We start from the raw sequence: 27,591 nt of genomic DNA on the forward strand, positions 1-27,591 counted from the left end.
ACATCCTCCTGCCACTTCTCTTCCCCTCCTCCTGCCATTAAAAGACAAAAAACAGGCAATTCACAAATTGAAGTATGTGGGAAAAAGTCAGACTCATTCCTAATCAAAATCACATTAAATTTGAACATGATTCTTTTCTTTCCCTGCAAATAACTGGCAGTTTTTAAAGTTTTAACTGGATTACTTTAAGTTAAAATCAAGAAACTGTGAGGGCAGCACTACGAACTGTTAGAAATTTAAAATGGTACAGCCTTTCAGGAAAACAAGTTGGCAACATGTCTTCAAATTGTGGTACATTCATGCATTGCAGTATTATGCAGTCATGAAAAGAAACCTACAGATGTTTTCATAAAAATGGAAGTTTTTTTATGGAAAACTATAACAAAACATAAACAAAGAAAATTCACCTTTCTGTCAAACACACGAAAACACAACCTGCTCATAAGTTATGGACTTTCTACATTTAATAAGAATGTTTAAGGCTACTATTAGGGTAAAGCAGGCTACTTCTATCCTTACTTAATTCTTATTGATTTTTCTAACTTTGTTAGAAAGCTAGCATATCTCTAGCTGATTTCCATCTTCTCAAATATGAATGCTTTAAAAGAAACAAGGAATTAGTCAATTTTTATATTTTGCATTATAAAATAAAAGCTCTACTGAGTATTTTTTTCCAGAGGTCTTGAAGATTTTTAAATTACCATGTTTATGTTATTTTACATGTTATCAAATCAGTTTGTGAATTGCAAAATACTCAAGTTTCTTTACAGACCAACAATTGTCAAAAGCACACTTTAGTTCCACCAAAAAATGTGGAGAGATACAATTTACCTGTGTCCCATTACAGTACTACTACATTACTGGAGTTTATTTCCAACCATTTGTAAGCAAAATAAGCAAAATACCAACATTTGTACTCCACATATCACCTGCTTCCCCAAGTAAAACATCCAGACCAGCAACATGAATGTGAAAAAAAATCTCCCTCCCCAATCAGTGATTTTGAGCCAGTCACTTAACTTCATGGTGCCACAGTTTCCTCATCTATCTAATGGGGTCACAGAATCATCTACTTTGCTGTGGTCTGAATGTTTCTGCCTCCCTCAAATTCATACATTAAGATTCTAACCCCCAAAGGTGATGGTGTTAGTAGGCGGGGCTTCAGGGAGGTGATCAGGTCATGAGTATGGTGCCCTCAAGAATGGAATTAGTGCTCGTGAGACAGAAGGGGTTCGGAGAGCTCCCTTCCACCACGCGAGCACATGGCAAGAAGACGCCGGCTGTGAACCAGGACGAGAGCCTTTGACGAAACATGACCAGGCTGGCACCTTGTACCGTCATCTTGGACTTCCCAGCCTCCAGAACCTGAGCAGTAAGTTGGAGTTGTTTACAAGCCACCCAGTCTGTATAGCAGCTCAAACAGACGAAGACATACCTCAAGGATTGTAAGTTAATGAATCTGTGTAAAAATCTTAGGATATTGCTTAAGTAGTACCTCAATAAATGTTAGTGTCCATAATTTTTTTATTGACATGTACTAACTTTTGTAATTATTACTATTACTACTACTACTAAGAAGTAATACACTTTTTAAATTATTATTATTGTCATTGTTATCATTATTATTATACATGAGGATATAAGTAGTAGCAGAATTAAAGCAACTAGAAAAAGCAACTTCAAGGGAATTTCGCCTAAAAATGAAGATTTAGAGTATCTTCTAGGATGAAGAGTTTATATTCCACTGGTGTTGATTTTAGGGGCAATGAAACCTAGAGAGCATCAGGGCTGCAGACGTGTCCTTGGTGTCTAGAGGGAAGCACTCTCAGAGCGACTCAATTAGTTATTAACGGTGTCATACATTTTAGAACTCAGGAAAACTAAAGGTCAGTAATAGAACCACTTGTACTTTTTGAAGTTCAAATTGCCAAACTCAGATACACTGCCAGATTTCTTGAATAAATTAGACAAAACCATCTTGGATGTTTCTGTGAAATAATAATGTTTTTAAACTCAATTTTAAATCAGTCCAAGTGGTTTTAGTACATTTTTTTTGTTGTCTTCCCTTTATTTTTTTGTTTTTCCTAGACATGAGGAACTCCTTTTTTTTTTTTATTAAGGTAACATTGATATATAATCTTGTGAAGGTTTCACATGAGCAACAATGTAGTTACCACATTGAACCATATCATCGAGTCCCCCCACCCAACCCCACTGCAGTCATTGTCCACCAGCATAGCAAGATGCCGCAGAGTCACTGTTTGTCTTCTCTGTGTTACATTGTCTTCCCCGTGACCCCCCCACACCATGTGTGCCAATCATAATGCTCCTCACTCCCCTTCTCCCTCCCTCTCCACTCGCCCTCCCCTACTCCTCCTCTTTGGTAACCCCGAGTCCCTTCTTGGAGTCTGTGAGTCTGCTGCTGTTTTGTTCCTTCAGTTTTGCTTTGTTGTTAGACTCCACATATGAGGGAAATCATTTGGTACTTGTCTTTCTCCGCCTGGCTTATTTCACTGAGCATAGTAATAATACCCTCTAGCTCCATCCATGTTGTTGCCAACGGTAGGATTTGTTTTCTTCTTATGGCTGAGTGATACTCCATTGTGTATAATAAGTACCACGTCTTCTTTATCCATTCAGCTACTGATGGACACTTGGGTGCTTCCATTTCTTGGCTATTGTAAATAGTGCTGCGATAAACATAGGGGTGCATCTGTCTTTTGAATCAGGGATCTTGTTTTCTTTGGGTAAATTCCTAGGAGTGGAATTCCTGGGTCATTTTTTAGTTTTTGGAGGAACCTCTATATTACTTTCCACAATGGTTGAACTAATTTACATTCCCACCAGCAGTGTAGGAGGGTTCCCCTTCCTCCGCATCCTTGCCAGCATTTGTTGTTCCTTGTCTTTTGGATGTTGACCATCCTAACTGGAGTGAGGTGATATCTCATTGTGGTTTTAATTTGCATTTCTCTGATGATTAGCGATGTGGAGCATCTTTTCATGTGCCTGTTGGCCATCTGAATTTCTTCTTTGGAGAACTGTCTCTTCATATCCTCTGCCCATTTTTTAAGCATGAGGAATTCTTAAACATCTAAAAATCAAATTTGTCCTTTTCAGAACTAGGCCAGGGAAGTAACTGTGTTGGTCAATAATACATTTAAAAAACAAGACCCTGAAGTTTCTGTTAAAGATCAGGACTGGCTGAGCGAGGCTGTCAGCGGCCTCTGCCTCCTGTTCCCCCATCATGAGCCTTATTTGTAGGGGTTAAAATGCAGGAAAGAGGCGAGATGCTGGGAAATGGCGATGGGATGGCCCTGTTTCTCAGCTCTGCCACACACCCCACGTCTGACCTCTAAAAAAAGAGGGACTGATGTAAAAGAAGAAAAAGCTGCTTTCTGCAGAGACTTCATAGAATATTTAAAAAAAAAAAAATCTGAAGTATAAACAGGGTTTCTCTGGGTATCCACATGACCAAGTGGGACAAGGAATTGGGGAAAGGACAATTCTCATTTTCCTAAGAACCAGTGGGGGTGCAGCCCCTACTGGCATCCTAGGTTAGCATCTTGGGAGACCAAAAGACCTAACGTGGACACAGAAGCAGAAGGTTCATGGTGGGATCCCAGCTCAGTTGGTGTTACATCATGGACCTTGTTATGATCACTCCCTAGGAAGAAGATTATAGAACACTGCAGTGAAGCACTTGTGCTGTGGAGTCAGACAGACTGGGCTCAAACCAAAGGAAAATCAAAGTTTTCCTTCTGCCTCACTGGCCATCTATTCTCTATTTCTTCCTTCTCTGTTCAATCCTAAACTTCAGACAGTCTTCTTCAACTGTCTGGGGAGAAGGGCCAGGTGTTTTTAATTTCCATTCCCCTACAGAACGATACTCTTGTATGAGCAATAAAAATGAATTACCAAAACAATGAAATCAAAAGCCATATAGAATACAAGCCACTGCTCAGGCACTTGTTGTAATTGCTGTAAAAGTTCCTAAAACTTACTCTCAATTCTGTTTTTGTCTCACTGGGGAGCAGTGACAGGGCGTGGGTGGGCAGCAGGCTGTGGACCACCTTGAGTAGCACTGTCCTAAAGACCACGTCTACTCCATCTACTCTCTCTTAACACAGAGAAATCCCCAAATTAAAGCTCTTGTTTGACCCTCCCTTAAGATAGGGACCCAGATGTCCAGCTGCCTGCCTGACGCCCCTCATGGATTTCTAGGGCCATCTCAAATTAGCACACGTTACCAGCCCCTACAGCTCTCCCCGCCCCAAACGTGTTCTGTCCCCTTAAACAGAACCACACCCTCCCTCTCCCCGAGGTACTTTCTTTCCCTCACAGTCTAACTCCATTCCATCAGCAACTCCTGTCAACTACCCCTCCAATCTGTCCACTCGTCCTTCCTCCACTGTCCCGCTGTCTAAGCCACGCTCCTCTCTCGCCTGCATCACGGGATGGAAAAGCCATCCCAGCTGCTCTGATTGCTCTCCTCCTACCTGTAACTAACTACCCCCAAAGCAGCAAAAGTGAAGTTTTAAAATGTGAATCAGATCACATCACGCCCCTGCTTAAAACCTCCAGTGGGTTTTCACTACTGTTAGAATAACGTCAAACTCTTACTGCAGCACACAAGACCCTACACCCTACCTGGCATGGGCTCTGCCTCCCCTCCAGCTTTCTCTCTGACCTCATTCCCATGAGTAAATATATTCCAGCCACACAGACCGTATGTCTTTCCTGAAACACACCAAGCCCCTCTCAGCAGCCTCACACTTGCTGTGCCCTCTGCCTGTGACACTCCTTCCCAAGAGCCTCGGGTGACTAGCGCCTTCTTTCCATTCTGATCTCAGCTCAAACGTTCCTTCTCAAAAGGGCTTCCCAAAGCCTCCTAAGATGCCCACCCACATTCTAGTCATTCTTTCTCACCTAACGCTGATTTACTTCTGTCACACGTCCTTACCACTCTCAGAAATTCTCCTTTTTGTTTCTTGTCTTGTTTATTGTCTGTCTCCATCTTTCCAGCCCCCCAACAGATTGCCCACCTGAGGCCCATTCCCTGCCATGGCCCAGCACTTGAACAGTGCCCAGAATATAGTTGATTCACAAAACATATTTGTAGAATCAATAAACAAGTGATTCCAAGAAATGCCACTTAATAACCCTTAAAATTTTTTATCTCAGTGCCTCTGTTTCTTCATCTGTAAAATGGAAAACTAATGCCTGCCCCACCTGGTGGCTGTGAGAATTCACTCATTCATAAACGAGGTAATGTATGTAAAGCATGGACCACAGGGCCTGGCAGCTTTCTGTGAATGGCGGCTGAATGAAAATTATGTGCAGTGGCCAGTAATAAGGAACTTTCTAGAACACTGTAAGCTCATTCACAGCATATATGATATCCCTCCTTAGTTCTGCCAGAAAAGGTGGGGAGAGACTTTCAGAGAAGAAGGTGCTAAGTTCTTCTAGTTTTTCAGCTGTGGACCCCTGAGCCAGCAAAATGTGGATACTTAGTAGCTGGTAGGCCCTGGGGGAAGTCAGTATGCCTTTGCATTTATACATCTTTCACACTAAAATACCAGCCTAGGTTTGCAGCTGTCTGGATGGAACCTGGAAATTTCATTTCATTTTATATTTAGAAGTAAACTTACTGTATACACCACCATTTTTTCTCAAATATGCCTATTAGAAATATGACTCCAGTTTTAGACTCTCTTTCAAAGGAAATGGGTGATAAACAATCATGATCTTTAGTGTAACATCCAGATTACACTAAAAGCAGTAGAGAACACACAACATGTGTACTGTATACTCAGTCCCCTCAATTTATCCTTTCATAAAATTCACATAGAGTGAACATTATAATTAACTAATGCTTCCCTCCTCAACCCACCTGATCCTCCATTTGTCTAAGGGCCAGCTTATCTGATTCTGTGGCATCCCACCCTTAAAATGATCTAGTTTTTTCTTGTGTTTTGATGTACTTTTATTATGTTCTTGTAAATCTGTGTCTATAACCAATTTTAGTTGAATGAATAGAGAATTAGACTAGATTAGAAGTCCCTAGTTAACATGGTTCCTAAGAATACATCAAGGACATTAACGAATGGATGATAACAATCCAAAAATTCCCTGGAGTGCTAAAGCTCCTCCTGTCTGTCCCCTTGTTTGATAAACAGGAAGTTCAAGTAGCACAAGAATGCACAAGGAAATACACATGCATCTGTGCAAGCTATTGGTTCTCTTCGTGCTTGAACAAGAGAAAAGTAAATCATGAACATTTGTAAAAATTGTTACTGCAGGGCTTCTTATTTCAAAACACTGAATTTCAGCCTCCCAACACTGGCTTGCCAACACGATCAATTTAACTAAATCAAATACTCAGAGGTAGGTATAGGCCTTCCTATTCTTCAACCTACAGGCACCTCAGACACAGAGAAACACTGACTCCACTGGTTCATAAAAGGTTAGCACTTGACAAGTTACACCAGAAGATATTATATGAAATTTGAAGATGGGTATAAAACAGTAGAACTGTTACAAAATGAGTGGATTCCAAGAAAGAAGGAAGAAGAAATTATCCAAACTCTCCCACTGCTATCTCTCAGCGTCCTGAAAACACAATTTAAGTCTAGACTGAGGCATTAATTTATCACTGATTTCATGTTGTTATGAAGTTTTAGAAAGCAGCATATTTTAACCACAAATATTTTATGGCTCTGTTATAGGAAGGAACTTTTTCTGCTGGGTGGATTTGTCCCATGAGATCAGGTGGGGAAAGAAGTTATGATCATCATCTCTTTACAAAGCAGGAGGATCTGAGGCTAGAAAGAGTTAAATATGTCCTGAAATACACCCAGCCAGTAAGAGGCAGAGGTAAAATCTGGACTCGAAGACCCACGCTCTTTCTGTATACTCTAGTGCTTTATAATTTCAACTAGAAAAATATTTCTTAAGCACCTATGAGTTACGCAGTGCCATGTTAAAATTTTTTAAATGGGTAAGACACATAGTGAGGTCAAACCAACTAAGATGTGAATCTCGGCTCTGCCATTTACTATCTATATGACGTTGGGCGACTTGCTTAACTTTTCCAAGTCTCTTTAAAATGGGGATAATATAAACCTCATTGAGCTTTTGTTAGGATGAAATATTATGATGTTTGCAAACAGTAATCACGAATATTAATTGAGTTTTTACTATCTGCCAAGCACTGTCCTAAATCCTTTTTTCTGTGTGAACTCATGTAATTCTCTCAACAGTGCCTTGAGACCCTTTGCTACTTCTGAGGAAATAGGCACAGAGAGGTGAGGGCACTTGTCCAGGGTTGCCCAGCTATAAGTGGCAGTGCTGGGATTTGAACCCAGGCACTCTGGTTCTAGACTTGTCTGAGCTATAATGTTATAATGCCTCTCACTGCCTGGAGCATAGAGAGGACTCGGTGAAAGCTAGCTTTAAAAATGTTTCCTTTCTAAGTACAAGGAACATAACTAAAACAAACACATGAATCTCCATAATGCAAAGAAGATTGTTACTCAAGAGATTCCAGAAAAGCAGAAGAGGTTTTTCTCTCTCAGAAAGAAACAGTTTTCACAGCATAAAATAAGATGGCCCTTAAAAAATAGACACTATTTTGTCAGGAACTTGTGAAGAAAAGGGCATCGCGGGTGGGAATGGAGTCAAAAGCGAAGTTGCATTTGGAAAAGATGAACAGTCTAGCTTAACCTAAGCAAAGGTTTCAAAGATGGAAAAGTGAAGTGGGCCATCCAGGTCATGCAGAGCCTTGAATGCCGTGTGAGAGGAATCTGAAAGCAACTCAACAGGCAATGGGGAGGTTATGAAAACTTTTCGTACAGTGAAATCAATGCAATCATGCAATCAAGCTGTAGAGAACTAATTAATTTGTAAACTTTCTCTGCTGAGTGTACCTGTCTCTTCACTCTGCTCAATGTGTGTGCATGTCCAATGAATTCATCTCTGACCTCCAAAAAAAGTGAAACATCCTGGTACTTATCACAAAGGAGCTTTGAATGCAATTTTTGACAGGGAAGCCATCCACTCAAGGCTAAACTGCAGAAAATTAATAGTCAGGGCTACATAAAATGAAATAGAAATAGGATATGGGATGATATTGCTAAGAGTTGTCCATATACACAAATGACCCAGTTTATAACTCTAATTTCTTTCTGTATATATGCTCAAAATATTGGAATAGCATTACATGAAATTAATTACTTAATAGGCTTTATTAGACATTGAAACCATGACATGATCACACCTGAACTGCTCAACTGCCAAAACAATAAGAAAAAATTACAAACCTTGTGAAATCCTGTGCTTCAATAACCCTCATTTTAACGGGAATCATGAACTAAGTTTGGAGAGTTGGCCTGTGTTTTAGCTAACTTATCTCTACTATTTTTCATTCTTAAAAAGCATTTGTAGCAGTAAACGAACATGAAATTAGATGCTATCTCTGGTTGGCCAGCTTATAACATGCAGTCTATACAAAAGTGATCCAGAAGGAAAAATTCCGTTCAATTCTGAAATTATGCCCTCAGATATAAAGAGACAGATGCAAAGACGACAGTGAAAATGTTATCTGTGCTTGTTTTAATATAGCCCTGGGCCTTCGGAAGTCATCTGCTGTATTGTGCCCATCCCTCATCTGTTCAATATCTATGCACATCCAATAAATAAATTCATCTCTTCCCTCCACTTTACCTGTTTCCAAAAACAAACAAAAAAAATCAAAACATTCTGGTTCATATCACAAAGACTAGGCAAGGACGGTAGCTGAGCTTTTTGACAGCCACACCTGCATGTTAGCTCTGTTCCAGGGGACTAGGCTCTGGCTCCAAAAACAGGCTAGGATGAAGACTTCCTAATAATTTAATTGCTGTACCATTCCAAAATTCATGGGTATAGTGAAAATATAATGATTTATCATCAGACATCTTGATTTCTAAGCTTAGTCACACCCTTCACGGGGTGTTTATCTACTTTTACAGCTTTTCCTTTCTGAAACCCCAGACGGAAGGGGTTTGCCTTCCTCTAGTAGTTGTTCTGGACTGTATCAGGTGCTCTAAGCCAAATGTCAGGCAGTGGCTGCCCATTATCCATTGGCGACATTTGCTTCTTCCTTGTTCCAACAATGTAAGTGATCTGTGGTACAGGAAATATACTTTGTTTGCTAGCTACAAATTATAACAGCCTGAGCTAAGCTTTATTCACACGGCTATTCCCGAATTAAAACAATAAACACACACACACACACACACAGCAGAAGTAGAGGGAGGGGAGCCAGGTGCTGGGTGCAGAAGTGAAAGAGGCATCACTTCTAGGATCGTGTCTTCCTCCCTCGCTCTAGTCCTGGCTCTGTGTGTACACATGCACATACACAAATGCCACAAAATCCGAAGATGACCAATACTGTGTAACACATACAAATAAACAAGTCTAAAGCCACAGATCAGGACTTCTCATGTTTTCTTTAAAGGTGTATGTGGTTCAGGTCACTTCACATCTGTGCAACGCTCTCCGATGGTCCCCATTTCCCTCCAGGGTAAAAGCCAGAGTCCTTATGGTGGTTCACAAGACAGCACATGACTGGCCTCCCAGCTCCCCACCGTCTCTCTGACCTCCTCCTCCTCCTAGCCTCACTGTGTCTCAAACACTCCAAGCACGTTCCTGACCCCGGTTGCAATGCTGTTCCTCCTCCCTAGAATGCTCTTACTCCAGATACCCACTCATTGCTTTCTCTCCTCCTTCTCTGTGTTTACATGTCATCTTCTCAGCAAAGCCTTTCCTGGTCACCCCATCCTGCACTCTTCACCCCTGTCCTAGCTTCATTTTCTCCAGCGCTCTTATTGCCACCTGATAGGCTATATATTTTTACTTACAGTTCACAAATTTTTCACGTAAATAAAATAACAACTCAAAGTGTCAGCTCCCATTGGCAAGGATATTTTTAATGTTTTGTGCACTGTAACAAAATAGCAGGGGCTTAATAAATATTTGTGGAATGAATGTACTAGGTACTAGGCAGACAGATTTAACTAAAATATTGTTTCTGCTATTCAGGTGGTAACAGTTTCCATGAATATTGAACAAATAAAGTCAAGCCTGTCAAATTAACTTCAGGAGGGTCTTTGTTAGTGTGGTGATCTTGTTAAACTTATTAAATCATTACCAAACGTTTTGGAGAAACAACTTTAAACACTGTTCATAATTAGTGCACATGTGTGTATAATTTATTTTAAAGCAGAGTAAAAAACCCAAAGTGAAACTAGGAAATAAATTTGAAGAGACAGTTTGGGAAAGTAAAAAATGTCGATAATATTTTCAGCTAAGTTGAAGGCAGATAAAATATATTCCTTCTGCCACAGCTTTATGTTGTTACTATTTATAAACTCCAAAGCATTCTACTGAATTTTAAAAGTATATTACATATGACAATTTCCTACAGAACATCTTTCTTCCAGCATTCCATTAATGAAATATATTTCCAGTAAATGTCATTTCTTTTTTATGACCAGTCAATAATAAAAATGGTTTTTCACAAAAAATTTGTCCTAAATGAAAGTCATATTTTACAGATTACACTTAGCATCCCACCATTACTTTCATGAGAAATATCTTCTTCTTCAAGAAACAATCCAGAAGTAGAAATCATTGTGTTTACTATAAAAACAACCAAAAAGTGTGTAAGAGCCATTTCCACTGACTTATCCATGAATACTTCCTTTTACTAACTGAGAAAGATGCTGTATAATTTGACCATCATGATGCTGAAGACTGAAGTGCTGGATGGAGAATCTGCCGTAAGTACCAAATTCATCAAAAGGAAGAGAAAGAAACATGTCTGTCACTGGTGCTTAACTGCAAAGTCTAAGAACTATATAAGGTAAACCAGTGCTACTCTGAAAGAAGAGTCAAATAGGTAAATCCTCATTTCCCAAATTTGCATTTCCTCTTTGCCAAATAAATGTTTCGTATTTTTTGTCTGTTTGATTCATACCAGAAACAACAGGCCAGAGGCTTGGAAAAAAACAAAGAAGATACTGACATTTTCCTAGTCCTTTGCATGCCATACAGAAGTTAGCATTTAAATTCTTTTATAAGTTAGAATTTCTTCTATGAGTTTTCTTATGTTCTTTTATAAGCTAGGTATCTTTACATTAAGCCTTATCAGTCAGTGCTTCCAAATAAATTCATCCAGCAAACCTAATGAAATTAGGGACCTTTTTTAAGAGCAAAGTAGGCCATCTGTCAATGTCTAGGTCTCCTTGACCAGGATACAAACATCATGAAAACCAGCATAAAACAACCGAAGTCAAGAAGGAGACTCTCCTTTCACTAAGCAACTTTTCACTTTTGTTGGCTTGAGGACAAACCCATTGCGGACTTCTTGGAAATTGTATCAGCTTTCCTAGTCAACTAGGAGCCACCTCTTGCAAAGGCAAAGGTGATCAATAGCCCAAAACTTTAGTGTCATGGCTCAGATGACAGTCAGCCCCTTCTCCAACCCCTGTGCCCAAGAAACACTACATAACATGCTGCCAGTCTCTGCCCTTGTCTGCTACAACTCCAGCCAAGGGTTAAGCATCACAGGAATTTATCTAGCCAAAGTAAAATGGACTCATCTGATCTGGAAATTCATTTTTAGTTTCAGGACTGGGAAGTGGAAGAGTTTTCTGAGGTCATCTAGGGGACAGATGGGAATAGGGGACAGGGCTCCGAGAGGAAGCCCCGTTGTGTGGTGTGCCTAGGATCACACAGGAGGGCAGGGCTCAAGGCCGAACTCAGGTCTCCCAAGTCCTCACCCAATTCACCCGTGAGAATGAGCTGCTTCCTGTGGAGGGCTTGCCATTTTGATTGTTTTTAAGTGAGGACATTTGGACTAAACTAAAAAAGAATTAATATTCAGGTTTTTCTTTAAACTGAAGGTAATACGTGACCATGAATAAGAATAACCCAGCCTTTGCGAAATCTATCAGCACCAAGCTCTTTTGTGATTATCTCTTCCTAAAAGCAATAGGTCTCTTGATGTCAGTCATTCTGGGGAAATCACTAAAAATTACAGCTTAATACCTATAATTATGCTCTAAAAATCTCAAAAAGGTACATGTACAAAGATGTTCAGTGCAGTGCTGTTCATAAAAGCAAACAAATTATCTATCAATAAGGGTTTATTAAAGCAGGAATGGTGTGGCCATATGCTTGAACACTATGTAGTCACAAAAAATGAGTTCCATCTGTATGTACCAATATGGAAAGATTTCAATATATATTATTTTAAAAAGGCAAATTGGTATTTTTTCAATAGGTAATATGTAGCAATAGTAGGTAATAATGCATAGGTAATAGATCAATTTTAGTGTCCTAGTATATACATAACTTTTCTCTAAGAGGGAATCTTAAGAAACTGATGATAGTAGTTATTGTAGGGGATATGGACCTTTCACTTCCCATTTATGTTATTTAAATTGTTCTGTTTGAATTTAAGTGCATGTGTATATTCCTCTTTTATGTCAAAAGAGTTTCCCTTGGATAGTAAGATTATAGTTCTTAGGATGAAATAAGAAACGTTTACCTTTTTAGTTTCTAGTTCATTCCTGAGTTACATGTTAGGGGGTCTCAGTAGTGCCTCTGGCCATGCTTAGCTCAAACCAGCTCAGGGAGACCAGCGGCCGGGCTGAGCGGGGGTGGGGAGGTGACCAGAGGCCCCAGGAAAACAGCGATCACACCAAGGATTTCAGCCAAGCTTGATGTCGGAACATAACTCATGCCTGGACACAGTGAGACAATACCTTCAGGGACTCTTAGAAATATCTGGGGGTCACTTTAAGGGGGGTTAATGTACACTACAGGTGTGGAGGCAGCACATTGCCAGTGAGCACCCGCAGGTCATCGTCACATTCCAGAACCTGGTGACGGGTGGGAATGCGGAGTGGGGTGGGGGAGAGGTTCAGGGTACCTGCCGTACACATAACCTAGTAAGACAGAAGGCAGGGGCAAGAGGGGGGAAACAGACCACGGAAGAGGCCACCTGGAGGCGCGCCAAGCTCCTTCCAGAAGCCAGCCTGCCAAAGAACACGGTGAGTCAGGTGAGCATCTGCATGTCGAGCACTCCGCATCCAGACGGGGAAAACAAAACTGTGTCCTTTGTCAGGTTAAGAGCAGAGACGTATGAGGAAATGAACTTCCGATTCATACCCCAACATCAAAGAGTTCAACTGAAAGGACTGAGAAACTCCTAGGACAAACCCTTCTTCTCCCACCCCCTTCGTATGTCTGTCTATCCCACCAAACCATGCATTTCATGGGTGGCAAATGGTTTTCCCTCTATTTTCTCAATAGCTGCTCGTGAAATGTCTACTCGGAGTCAGGTTCTCGGGTAGGCTAGGATCTGGGAATATGCATGTTAACACGAGGTCCCTGGCTTCTCAGAATTCAAAATCTAGAAGAGGATAGAGCCACCTAGACCACGCTGAAAAGTTTAGTGTCCGTGTAGTAGACACTAAAATGAAAAAGTCTGAGGGTGGAAGTGTAGCTGTCCAGGGAAAAGCAGAGTTATACCACCAAGTTCAAAATATGTTTACTAGCAGAGACAGCAGGGTGAAAGGAGGCTCCAAAGCAAGGCTGGATTTAATCGAAGGGATTCAGAGAGCCAGGGCAGGCTGATCCCCAAGAAACACTAAGAGGAATGCTCACGTAGATCACATGTTATGAACTCTAGCAAACAAGTATCCTGTATCACCTTAGACAGCTTGGCTATGGAAGGAGAACAGGCTGAGATAAACGAGTTCAGCGCAGCTCCAACTACTCCTTTGTCGTCTTTTTCAGAGTCAGTCCTCCAGAAGAAGAACACCCCCGAGTCCCACCCCTTTTTCTGTGGTAAAGGCACGCCAGTGTCAGAGCAGCCAGTATTAACCTTACAGCCGACAACCACTTAGTATCATCCTCCGGCTGCCCAGGAAAGGGATGAGGCCTCAGACCTGACTATCCTAAGGAGTGTGTATATTCAGGAAGGCAGGAAAGAGTGGGAGTGGCCATGGGCTTCTGATTCCAGACATCAATCCTGGGTCCAATGTGGCCTCTCTGAGGGAGGGACTGTGTGTGCCTCTTGCATTGGTACTGAAAACTTCCCAAACATGTTAGTGGAATGCATGAGGGAATGCCATCCTCAGAACTTCTTTAGCCTGCTGTATGCAGACAGGAGAACCCCAGGGAGGTCCTCAGGGGGCCCCTAACACTAACACTGTCAAAGCATCTGCCCAGCCTTCAGAGAGGCCCCCAGTAGTGTCCCACACCTGCTCTGCCTCTTTCCCTGTCACCTACTGGCTGACCTTCCCTGGCGCAGGTGGCCAGGTTCAAGCCAGCTCTGCTTGTGAAAACTACAAGCCAGAACAAAGGGTGTGGTTATTTTTAACCATGCAGAGTCTTTTATTTTTGTGCACTTAAATATATTCTGCCTTTTCTTTTATGACTTTCAGGCTTTGTATTGTGTATAAAAGGTCAGGAAACTTCTAACTTTCTCAGGTTATAAATTCACCTGTGTTTTCTCCTAAGACTTCTAGTGCTTCATTTATTTTACACTTAATTACTTAACACATTAGGAATCCTGTGTGTGTTTAAGAAGGGATCCGCATTTTTCTTTCTAAACAACCAGTTGTACCAATGCCATTTATCAAATAATCTCTCTTCTCACACTGATCTTAAAATGTCACTTACTAGAACTAAATTCATTTATATTTTTTCACTGTGCTCTAATTGTTTTCCACTACTCTAAGTTTTCTTCAACACTGAACTGTTTTAATTATCGCAATTTCATATTGCATTTTCATATCCAGTAGGGCTAATCTCCCTTAATTACACTTCTTTTTCAGAATTCCACATATTTTATTTTGAAAAACGAGTAAGAGTATCATTTTGCTATGCCCCTAAAAAAAGATTCTGTTGGCATTTTAATCAGAATTTCACTTCTTTTATAGAGAGATTTAAGGGAAACGAACATTTTTCCAATATGGTACCTTATTATTCAAGAGAATAGTAAGCCTGTCCAATGACTCTGAGCTTTCACATTCCCCAGTGTAGTTTTTAAATTTCCCTCACATCCTTCCTGTATGCTCCATTTCACTTCAAATGTTTTATTCTTAATGTTTGACATGCTTGATTGCCATTTTTTAAATTCTAAAACTATGCTGCTTCCTGTATTTGGAATACTTTTCTGCCACTTCTCCATTCGGCAAGTTCCACTCATTCTTCAAAGCCCCATTCCAAGAGGCCTTGCTTGGTAAACTTTTCCTTGGCCCCAAACCCAGTCAGGATGGACAGCTGTCCCTCCTCTGTGCTTCTGTAACACCCCGTGTGCACCATCACCACGCCACAGGCCACCATGCGCAGCGGCTTCTGTACACAGGGCTCACCCCTCATTAGTCTGGGAGCTCTGAAAGTACAGGAGCCTGGCTCATAGCCAGCACTCAGTGATTACATCAGATGAATAAATGAATGCATGAATGAATGAATGCCATAATCATAGAACATGCTTCTTCATGTTTCAGTAGTGCTGCGGCAGTGCTAACAATGATAACATTGGTAAATGGTAGAATTTGCAATCATGTGATAACAGGGTATTTTCCCCCCTTAAACACAAACCATGTTTAAAAATGCAACAGAATATCTCATAATAAGAAGTCATAAATAATTAAGAAATGAAAACCAGATATATTATTTTTCTGGCATTTCAGCCTAATATGAAGAGGCAGCACTGTGGTGGGCAGAGCATAGTCTGGTATTAATAAGACCTGAGTTTAAATCCTGAGTCAACTACTTACTTTAACTAGATAGCTCAGGTGAGTTTCTTCATTTCTCTGTGCCTTATTTCACCTATCTGGGCAAAATACATGTGTTCATAATGGGATGTCTAGGAGACATCTAAAATGTAAGTACTCAAAATGCTTGATTCCCCATCCCCCAGACCTATTCCTTACATACTCTTGCCCACCCATGAAATGACATGCTATCCTCTCAGGTGCTTAAAAAAAAAAAAAAATGGAGGAATCCACAATTCTCCTCTGTTACTCCACGCTTCCAACCCATCAGCAAGCCTTACAAGCACTGGCTTGCAAATACTTCCAGAAGTCAATGACTTCACACCAGCTGCTCTTCTACCCTGTGGTCTAAGCCACCACTTTCTCTTGTTTTGACCATTACAACAGCCTCCTGACCTGTTTTCCTGCTCACTCACGTCTATCATCCACATTGTTGACTGAGTGATTGTTTTCAATACATCAAATTATGGCACAACTATGCTCAGAATTATCCAAGGGCCTCCTACCTCACTCAGTCTCAAATAGAAGGAAACTCAGGCCCTCGCAGAGGCCTTCAAGGACCGATCTGACACCCGCCTCTTCCTGTCTCTTCGACTTCATCTCCACCCCTCACACCTTTTTCTCTGACCAGCCACAATGGCCTCCCTGCTGGTCCAAGGAAGTACAAGCAAGTTAGACCTCAAGGCCTTTGCATTGCTTATATCACCTAGAAAACCCTTCTAACCAGAATCTGCATGACCTCCTCACTTCCTTGTGTCTCTGCTCAAATGTAACTTTATCAAAGAGGCCTTCCATTATCACCTCCTAAAATATAGCACCTTCCCTGCCCCTCATGTCCCCAACATTCTCTCTTCTACTTGCCTTTCTTTATTTTTCTTCATAGCACTTTATCACCACCTCTCACATTACATGTTTATTTGGTCAGTGGCTGTCTTACCCCAATACCTGGAATAACTTGAGTACTAGTAAGTGTTCAACTAATACATATTGAATGACTGGAAAATGAACACATTATTTATAACTATAATTGTACCATTTATATAAAGTGTCTAACCACAAAGTAGATTCTCCTAAAACAAATAGTAACTAAGGAACTTGGGCAAAAACTAAACCATCACTGAAGCTCACATTCATTTCTTACCCAAATGCTTAAATGAATCAAAATTAAGACTCTCTTGTTTTCTACAGAACAACAAAAGTCTCCCTAGGATCCATTAGAGACTGCCAAACTAAACCCTCTTTTCTACTTCTTTTTAAACATTTAAAAATTATGACTTTCCTAACTACCCCCTCCCCATCCTCCTTTCTTCCCCCAGACTCTGGGGCTCTTCTCCTGTTCATTCCTATTTGAGCTGAAACCCAGAAATAGCTGTTTACTTCATTGTCCTCATTTCCTTTCATTGTGACCATTCAGTTCTCTGGTGCCTACCCTATAGTGGATGTGTTTTTTACATGAATTCTCAATAAGTTAAGAAAGAAAAGCGTGGGTAAAGACCTTGGACACAGTCTGAAGTAGAATATACTATCGGATAGCTTCTTTTAAGAAAAGCTATAAATTGACTCTAACACAGTTACACATATACCATCAAATATTATTCCATAAGTAATAATGTTATAGAGCTGGAGAAAGAACACACTGTACAGAATAAAGAACTTTAACCTATTAAAATGTGAATAACAATAATTATGCAAGTAGACCTCTTCCTCTTATGAGCCTACAAAGAAATTATCTAACAAAGGATCAAAATCATATGACCTCTAATTAATCAGCAAGTAGTTTTTGAGTGCAGGGCCTACAGATCCTGCTTTCATTTTTATGCTAATGCAGGGCCCAATAACACAAAGATTTTATACATACATCTACTAAATAAGGACTTACCCACCCAGTAACTATAAAACAAAATATGGACAAATTCCTTGAGTGGTAAATGCAAATTAGATAATTTTCCTGATAAAATAATACACAAAGGAAATAAATCTCTGATATATTGGCATACAGTCATCAAGTAGGTAGTAAGACCAAGAATAATCACAGGTAAATTTAACTACACGTTTTAAAGCTGCTCTGAAACGGCACTACTAGAAGAAATAGAGTCATTCATTTAAAATGATTATGGAGGGACCGAAGGCAGTAAACATTTCTTTTGCATAGCAGTTCTCTAGGTAATTTATACCAATAGAAGGAAACTATCACGTGAATTATCCAAGATAGAAAAAACAAATATTCCAAAAATTCATTTGGGCTTGACTTTGCACTAAATGTTACTGTTAGTCGATGGTGGTAGTTACCCCTGAGCATACCAACTTCCCATGAGAGGAAATAGCCCAGAAATGTGCTGGACTGAAGGGGAGGAAATAGCCAGCTCCGGATTTAAGTTAAATTTTGATGTTCATAATATACAAGGTAGCTAATACTGTATAGGCAGATATGTAGATATTGACCAAAATTTTATCTTTTGAGACCAAGGAATACTTTGACACCAAAACATATGCTGGCTGGAAACTCTACTAGCTAGGAAGGCCACAGTACCAGTTTTCATGGATGGCCCCATTATATACCTGTTGTTCCAGTATCCTGTCAGGTTTAGTATTTGTCCTAGACAGAATACTTTTATAGATGATCACTGACGTGGTACATATAAAATATGTATTTAAATGTGGGCAATAAATGTTGATTTGCCCTTATTTACCCCAGCCTTATTCAATTACAAACTCTAATGCCGTTTAATATTTTTCCACCCGAAAATGATGACACTCCTCACCCCAGAGTGCTGAGTAAGCATTTGTTAAATTACTTCATTAGTTGAAATATTAGTGTCATCAGTCCAGAAATAGGTGAGACTTGGAAAAGATCTGGCTCTCTAGGAAAAAGATTCAATAAATACCACAGGATTAAATATGAGTGAAAAATGTCAAAAGATCAAAAGTTAACCACTATCCATCAGTCTTCTCGCTTACTGTCAAGAAATTTAGGATAAACGGTTGACATTTCTGTCCCTGGGGGAAGAGGAGAAAAGAAAGCATGCATTTTCTTAATTGATGAACCCCTTTTCTATTTGATATTAATTGCAATTCACTAATTTCCATTCCCTTCTCAATACAGAAAAAATATAGTAATTAATTTATACTGGCAAATAGTTAATTTATACCCAAATCCAATGTCTCTATTTTCCATTTTTCAATGATCTTGTTTAATCTACATCAATCACTGTAATTGTTCCCATACCTTCTCTGCCCCAGGCTGCTGCTTTTTTACCCTTGAAATAGTTTCCTCACCAGTTTGTTTATGAGTTGGACTTGGTCCCGGGCTGTTGTCTGATGGCATGTGTGCTCTAGATCATGAGGTACTCAGAAAGGCAGCAAAGGTCATACCATAACTTGTAGGGCAGAAAATAACAGATAAAAACGGGAGTCCCTCAGTAGAGCCTACAGGACATAGAGGACTTGCTCTCTCCATGGGCTGGAGTCACAGATACCTTTTTTAGCCTTGCCACACTGACATCACCAAGGTGGGTAGACAGGATGGGCCACAGGAGATCACAAAGCTTCAAAATGTTTCTCAGAAAGTTCTTAAGGAAAGTGAACAGAACAGGTTCTTTTGGCAGAAGCTGTTCCATATGGCTAGAGATGCACATTTTGAGAGAGAACGAACTCACTATACTAGTGTAGTAAAGGCAGTACGTGCTGTCCGTCCCCAGTGACATTACAAAATTTAATGAGTATAGATAGCTGAATTTTTGATGAAGTGTGTTTGATTATAAACTCTAGAAAGGTTGTCTAGACATCCAATAGATGTCTATGGGATGGATGGATGGATGGGTGGACAGACAGATGAATGGATGATATTCCCAGAGACTGCTACTTTAACAAGGGTGAAATGCTGACCACTTATGCTCTTATTCCTTTCTCTACTCAAGTACATTAGAAGCCAATGATTAAGCAGATAATGGCAGCCACAAGTATTGATTCAGGTTGTTAGTAGATCTTGCGAATGGAGCAACAAAATGTCAAACTATATCAAGTGATAAGCACTATTTATGTCCATGAACATTAATATGGATTAAGTTAGAGAAGAACCTGAAACCACAGGCTCATGAAAAAGAAACATTTTACTCATAAAAGATGACGAAGACTAATTTACCATTTTGAAGAAAATGTTCCTTAAACTTTAAAAAATTTCATCTTTCATTTTAATGGGCTCTATTAATCAGCACTGTTTTGTTCCTCTCTAGAACGGAGGGACCTAGTAACATGCATGTAAAACTAGGATCAGTTAAGAGGGCAGACTTCTTCCTGGTGCAATGGCCTCTCCCCTTCCCCTTGCTATAGTCAAACGTGTTGCTTAGCCATGTTCTGTGCTTGGCCCTCCTTGTACCATCATGGTTAGTACTGGGATGTTACGGAGTCAGGCACAACACTAGCAATAATCTGCCATATGAGAGGAAGCGTAAGAGAGGGGCTTTTGGCAAGATGTCTGCCTAAATGAAAATGCAGTTAGTATAAAATGTAACTCACTACAGTATAAGCTGGCAATAAAATACCATCTCCAATGCATATTGTGGGTATTTGTACAACCAGGGATGAATTATTTGAAGTGTACCAAGGACAGATCTCTCACTTCCCATCTTTACATCTGTACTTCTCTATTTAGGAAAGCCTTTGATGTAGACGCTTACTAGTTTAATACATCCTTATTTGTCTGCCCTATTTTTCTGCTCCTTACAACAGATCCTGTGGCCCCCCCTCCCACTTGCACAGACTCCCTGCTCCCCAGTATCCTGCTCTTTCACTTCTCCCTGTTTTACCTGTGCTGTTCCTTCTGAAATGGACATCTTTCACTCTGCCTGCCAAATTCCCATTCATCCCTCAAAACCAACTCATACCTCACTCCACTGTGAGGGGAAGCTATTCTTGAGGTCTCCAGTTACAATAGTTGACCCTCCCATAGCAGTTTGATCATTCATTCCTAGAAGATAATCTTTGTCACATTCTATTCTGGTCAGCTGTGTATATAACTTTACACACACACACATGATAATTTGGTACCTAAGCTTTAAATATGAGAACTGGTCTAAGAATTGGTTTTACTATGAATTCAAGGGCAGATTTATCAAGTATATTAGAATAGGTGCCTGTGGAGAAAAGGAAATAGGATTGGGGCATGGGGACAAAAATAGGTCAACAAATCAGATAAGAGAGATGACTTATAAACTGATGATGAGAGTGAGCTATAACCTGAGAAACATGACTAACAACCTTCCCTAAGAGATCTCAGAATTTTTTTTTTAAAGTAATGCTGTTCACACACACAATGTGGGAACAATTTCACTTTCTGAAATCTTTCCTGAAACATGATTTTCCCACATGGCAGATACTGATGTCAAAAACTCTCACATGAAAAAAAATCTATTTATTGAATTGAAACCCATTTATTTTGAATGCCAAAAAGGCCTTCCAGGAAATAAAGTATGTTGCTGTTTTGATTTTTTTAATACTGAAGCTAGTTAATGGCTAAATGTGGCTTTCAAATATATTTTCTCTTTTCAGTTTGATAAGCTCCTTGAGAGTTATATAACTCAGAGAGGGAAAATGTAGCTAATAGAACCCAGAAAAATGGCCCCATAAACACCAAATAAGAACTCAGCGTATCTTTGTAACATCACCATGAACAAAACTGACTAAGATAGAGTGATACAACTAGTGATGTAACAGGCATAGAATTACAGGAGGAAGTGAAAAGAAAGGAGAGACAATGAAAGTCTCCCATTTTTCAATGAGCAGATAGATACACGTTTGCTCAGCCCTGCTGTAAGCATGGAAGTTGAAGGAGTCAGCAAAAATGAGTGTAGTTCTGATTCTTAAGGTCCCTCTGCACCTAACCCTTTGAAAGAGCCCCTGTCCAGCAGAGGGCTTTGCTGCTGTTCTGTAAAGCTGATGACAGCCCCCTCCACTTCTTGCTGATACTGCCCAGAACTCAGCTCAGTCTGCAACCAAACTTGTCATGCCTAAGTTAGGACATCTGAGGTCAAGCGTGCCCAACCATCTCCCTCATTCCTGCAGTCTGAGTCACTGAATGGATGGACAGCCCCCTCACTGCTCGATTCCTCTCCCCACTCAACCCTTTCTGCCCCATATGGCTTCCCTCCTGCCTCACATCTCTCACCCTGGCAGCCTTCCACTGTGCTCCCTGGACCCATAGTTGCATGTAAACAAAAACCCCTATCTATATCCTCAGTCTTTACCTAAAGTGCCCTCTGCACCTCCTGGCTCAGCTGAGATCTGGCTCTTCTCTTACCGGTAATCGTGCCATCCTACACCGACATGCTTCTCAGGTCAACACATGTAGCACTGTTTCTTTTTCATGCTCCTCTCCCTGGAAAGCCCTTCCCTCCACCCCAGTCTTTTTTATCAGGCTCATCCAAGAATCCAACTCATTTTCCAAGAAGGCAACCCTGCTTTCTTCAAGAGGCTTCACCTGATCTCACAGTCCTTACTTCCATGGCTGTATTTGGTGCCACTCTTTGTGTCATCAAAAAAACTCTCTCTCTTTATCCTGTATTAGCTCTCTCCTTCTCTCTGAACTCAGCATATTCTATTATAAATATTTATGTATTAGTCTCCCCTACAAAACTGTGAGCTTCTTGAAGGTATATACTGGGTCCTAGTCATCAATTGCCGGCACATAACAGCTGTTCAATAAATGTCTGTTGAATGAATGAATGAAAAACTATGTCCCTAATGCAAACAAATGAAATGAATGAATGGGGAGGAAGTGAACACTCTTTGTTCATTGGATTTTTCTCTCATCTATTAAAGCTATGTCTACTTGCTAGCAAACAACATAGAGATGTATTCAAAGAAAAGTTAACCGTCTCCTCTCCCCACCTTTGCCTTTGTGGTAACCTTAGTATGTACTGTTCTGTGATATTCTCTATGTCCCTGGTACACATAAATATGTACACATAGGAACTTTTCTCAGTTTACAAAACGGGTCATACAATACAAACACTTTATTATAAAACTTGCTCTTTTTACTTAATAATGTATTGTGGCCATCCCTCCAGACCAATATATGCGGGTCTAACTCATTCTTTCTAAAAATTGTATTACAGTCTGTGGTATGGGTGTACCATAATTTAGTCACTTATTAACCAATGAATGAACATGAAGGATGCTCTCAGTTTTATGGAGATTCTGAAAACAAAGATAACAAGACTAAACTAACATTTCTAGAGCATGCATACCTCAAGGCATTTCTCTGCCAGTACAATGGACGCTATCCACACACACCTGTATCTTTTTTCTCAAGACTCCAGCTCCTGAAAAGTTAATAGGCTGCTGAAAGATCTCTTCTGTGTGCAGTACCTGTTATGTGCCATTTGTCTTATACAGAATATGTATTAAAAATGTGTTGAATTGAATCAAAGCCTGACCAGATAGAAACTGTCTGGAAGGATACACAGGATGCACTGTTTGTCATGCTTAATTCTGAGGATTTGGTAGAGAGGGAGTAATTCATTTGTAATTTATATGCTTCTGATTGAATTTTTAATATATTACTTTATAATTTAAGTAATTTAATATATCCTTAATAAATGAATATAGTCTATTTTGATTTTATAGAGAGATAATGAATTTTTATATATTATTTTTATAACTCAAAAACAGCTTTTTAAAAAACTTTCTGGATAATACAGAACCCTGAATTAGAAGAAACAAGCTCAATTTCAATGGCTCCCAAATCTGCCTGTCCTGAAGAATCAACAGGGGCTTATTGAACATTCAGATTTCCAGCCCTTTCCCTGAATGTTCTGACTCAATAGATCTTAAACACAGCCCTGGTGTCAGTATGTTAATAAATACTCCAGATAATTCTTATGATCCAACTCTAATCTAATGGCCCTTAGAATTGCTAGAGAAGCTTTTCATATATGTGGATTTTTGGGCTTGCCGTCAGAGCTTATGAGCCATTAGATCTGAAATAAGGCTTGGAAATCTACATTTTAAAAATGCTACCTAGATATTTTTCCCCAGATTTGAAAACTTTATTCTAAGTGTGGTAATTTCCTCTAGTGGGTCATTTAAAAATCAAGATATGATGGCTTCATTTTGGTCTCTAGTAGTAAAAATATGTTAACAAGTTAAACGTCTTTGATGAGAATAGTCCACAAGTTGGGAATGTCTTAACTTGCCCTTTCATGGAATTAAAGAATACTTTTTATTGTTAGTTTGAATAATGAGTTGAATTTTAGTACTCTGTTCATACTAAAGAGCAGCTGAAGTAAAGAATGATATTTTCCTCTCTAAAATTTTTAATAAAATTACTTCTCTTAGGAAATTGCTTTCAGTATTTTCAAATTTAAAAAAATGTCTACCCCTACCATAACCTATAAGCCAAGATATTATAAATAAAGAGAGATCATTTTTAAAATCAATGAGACTTATCTTTCTAAATGTCCAAAGACCTTCCTATTTATAAATTAGGTATGTAAACAGACCCATTAACTTTCTGACCCTGAAACTCTATCGTACTTTCAGGAATATAGATGAGAGCGGATACTGAAGCTCACAGTTCTGACATCTTTCACAGAAAAGGAATGGCAAACAGACATTTTTTCATACAAGCTTGATTCAGTGGCTACTCTATTAGGCAGTCTACTAATAATTAAGAAGTGTTTTTTTTACAAATTCATAAAAATAAAAGGACTTCATAAAAACATAAGAAGAATCCTCAAGTAATTGGTGATATTGGAGAAGTTCTGGTCCTCAAAACTGAAGTAAGAGGAAACACAGAGTGGGAATAGCAAAATAACACCACCAGGGATCAATGGCCTTCTTTCCTCCACTTCGTCATCACCAAATACCTATGAAGACGTTGCTACACATATTGGAAATGCCAAGTTACTCACAATGGCCATTCCTTTTAAATTTCAAGTGGAGGGCATTTTCTGTCTCTTCTTGGTAAATCAATGATTTTGATGTTTACTATAATATTCAAAGAACTAATAATAGGGAGGCGGTAAAAAAAAAGTAGGTGTGAACAGAAGTCAGGCAGCCTGAGGTGGACATCAGGATCTGACATTCACTGTTTGAGCTGAAGGTAAATTACATAATCTCTCAAAACCTTAGTTCTTTAATCTATGAAATGGGGAGGTATTAACAGTATCTGTTTGATTCCGTTATTGGGAGGGTTAAATGATATATAACACATATAAAGTGCCTGGCATTTAATAAGTATGTAATAGCTGATATTTATTACCATGATTTTTCCCCTGCAATATTATCCAGACTTGAAACTGTTAAATGCAAGGTTATCCACATAGAGTTTGGAGGGGAAACAAGGCAGCTGAGTGAAATGTCTACTTCTAACTCCAAATCATCCTGCTTGAAACTAGGTTCAGGATGAAATATTTAAGAACTAGGCCCCAATCCAGGGCTCTAGCCCTCTTAATCACTGAAGCCATCTTCATTTCATATATTCAGATAAACCACAGAGGCCCTGTAACAGAAGGGGCTGCAGACAAGATGAAAGTGGGGGGGTGGGGGTGGGGTACCTAAGGAACTTGATGCTTCCTAAGATATACCAAGGTTCCCAGTAGTTACTCAGCTTCTAAGGTGTGCAAGCTTCTGCACTCAGGGGGTTGGGTGGTGTGCAGCTGGATCAGAAGTGGAGTCTGACCACAGAGTTTACAGCCTATGAGAGACACTCTCCACATGTTCCTTGTGGTACTCAGGACAGAGGTCAGGACCAAAAGCCCCAGTCTTACAATCCCGTTCAGAGATTGTACAGCTGGAGTCACTTGGAAGATCCCACACACAAGAGTCCCTGTCATCTCTTTCAATTTTTTTTTTTTTAATGTGCACAAATGATTAGGTGTCATTAAGCAGATAGTATCTCAGAGCCCCATGCCACCTCTGTAGCCCAGTATCTACAAATGTAAATTCAGCCATTCCATCCAGGCCCTACCACCCCATTTCCAGGCACAGAACCGACGAACCTTATTGTCAGATCAACAGAGACCGGTTTCCTTAAGAAGGAATTTAAACACTGTGGACAGAAATTACTCTATTCATTACATACCCTGGAATGAACCCTGAAAGGTAGTACTAAATTTTCTAACAAATGTTATTAAGTTCCTAAACACCCCTCAAAAAAGCAGAGTTAACCCTTCAGAGTTTAAAAAAAAAACAAAACTGCAACTCCTCACAAGTTTCAGGGTATCAAAAGGGGTGGTACTTACTGCTTTGCAAATACACTTTCTAAAAATAATCAATATTTTCCTTAAATGCCTAAGGCAAAGCAACCAAGTCATTTCGTTTTAGTTGCCGGCAAACTGCACAATGACTTGATCTCTGTAATATTGCACTTGTAGTAGCAGCCACTGAGCTATGACTAACCCACTCTCCCCAGCATCACCACTGGCTCTGGATGGCAAGAAATACATTCCCTTCACTCTTGCCTGAAAAGCAATTGTGATTTTTTTCTTTCACCCAGTTTCACCTGCAGTTAATTATTTCACTCCAGAAAGAAAACCGGTGTGTATACGTGGGAGAGAATTAATGCAAAGAGGAGTACAGGTAGGGGATTTACTTTTTTAATGGGGTGTAAAGCACTGCAGCTTTAAATCTTACTGCATCAAGCCCTGGATTCCTTCCATAACCAAGCTGCAAAATGGTAACAAGAAAGGAGGAAAAAAATACCTCTTTCTCCCTCCTGGACAGCCCTCCAGGCGGCTCCCCAGCAGGACAGGCAGCAGGGAGCCCATCCCCCACGCCCGCCCAGCCCAGCCGGGCAGCTTGTACAGGTGAGCCGGGCACCGACCTTGGCCCGCGGGCTTCGCCTCCATCCGGGGTTCAAGGTCAAGGGCGAGGGCTTCCTTCCCCCCTACCAAGCCGCCCAGAACCCAGGGATCCGCTGCCAAAGTTTCAGGCCGGATTGGGCCCGCGCGGCTCTCAGCCCCTGGCCCTCGCGCACCTGTCCGGCCCGCCCCGGCCCGCGCCCCGCCAGGCCCGACGCGGGGTCTGGGGACGGTGCCCACCTCGTCCCCACTCACCTCTTGTGGACATGGCTCACGCAGCAGGAGCCGCAGCTGGAGGGCGGAGGGGACACCCGGCAGGGCGTGGGGCGGAAAAGCCCCCCGAAACGCACCCCCTCGCCACGCGCCCGCCGCGGGGAGCCAGCTGCGCGCGGGGTCGCCTCCCGCAGGACACCTGGGCGTCCGCGCGGCCGGCAGGCGGGACGCAGGGCTGCTGGGGACCCGCCGCCGGGCGCGGCAGCGCTGACAGCCCGCGGCCGGCGCTGGGCGGGGCCCGCCTCCCCCGCCTCCCCCGCGCGGCCGGGCCCACCGGGTCCAGCGGCCGCCGGGGACGCGCCGCCGGCTCGGCAGCGGCGCCGGGCAGGGCTTTTGTCCCCGGGCGAGGTGGGGCGTGCAGCGAGGGTCTGCGTCTTCCCCTCCCCCGACCCGGGCTCCTAATTTAAAATAATAACTAATAATACTGCTGCTGTTATTAGTGACTTTCCAGCCTCCTCCTTTGGTCCCAGAAAAAGCAAGCAAGACGGCGCTGTTCTGTTCCCTCCCCTAAGGGATGCCCTTGACGGGAGGGGAAGACCACGTCGCCCGCGGGGCTTGGCCCTTAGTGAAAAGAGGCCTTGGGAGGTCCGCGCGCGGGTCAAAGCAAAATTCGCGACCCTTGAGCCCCTTCAAAGTGTGCTGGGTGGGGTGGGCGGGACCCTTCTTGCAGCGAGAGAGCAGGGCTG

At 41.0% G+C, this 27,591-nt stretch overlaps 1 protein-coding gene across 1 annotated transcript in view; it reads right to left on the reverse strand.

Annotated features, from left to right (window-relative positions):
* ABLIM1 (actin binding LIM protein 1) overlaps positions 1 to 27,122 on the reverse strand; it is a 283,881-nt gene extending 256,759 nt beyond the window's left edge. Inside the window, exon 1 of the mRNA XM_057506367.1 lies at positions 26,888 to 27,122. Coding sequence (XP_057362350.1) covers positions 26,888 to 26,900 — 13 coding nt within the window. The 5' untranslated portion in view covers positions 26,901 to 27,122. The remainder of the gene's footprint in view (positions 1 to 26,887) is intronic.
* Between the last annotated feature and the right edge of the window lie 469 nt (positions 27,123 to 27,591).

The sequence above is a fragment of the Manis pentadactyla genome, chromosome 8 (genome assembly GCF_030020395.1).
Source record: "Manis pentadactyla isolate mManPen7 chromosome 8, mManPen7.hap1, whole genome shotgun sequence".
Lineage (NCBI taxonomy): Eukaryota > Metazoa > Chordata > Mammalia > Pholidota > Manidae > Manis > Manis pentadactyla.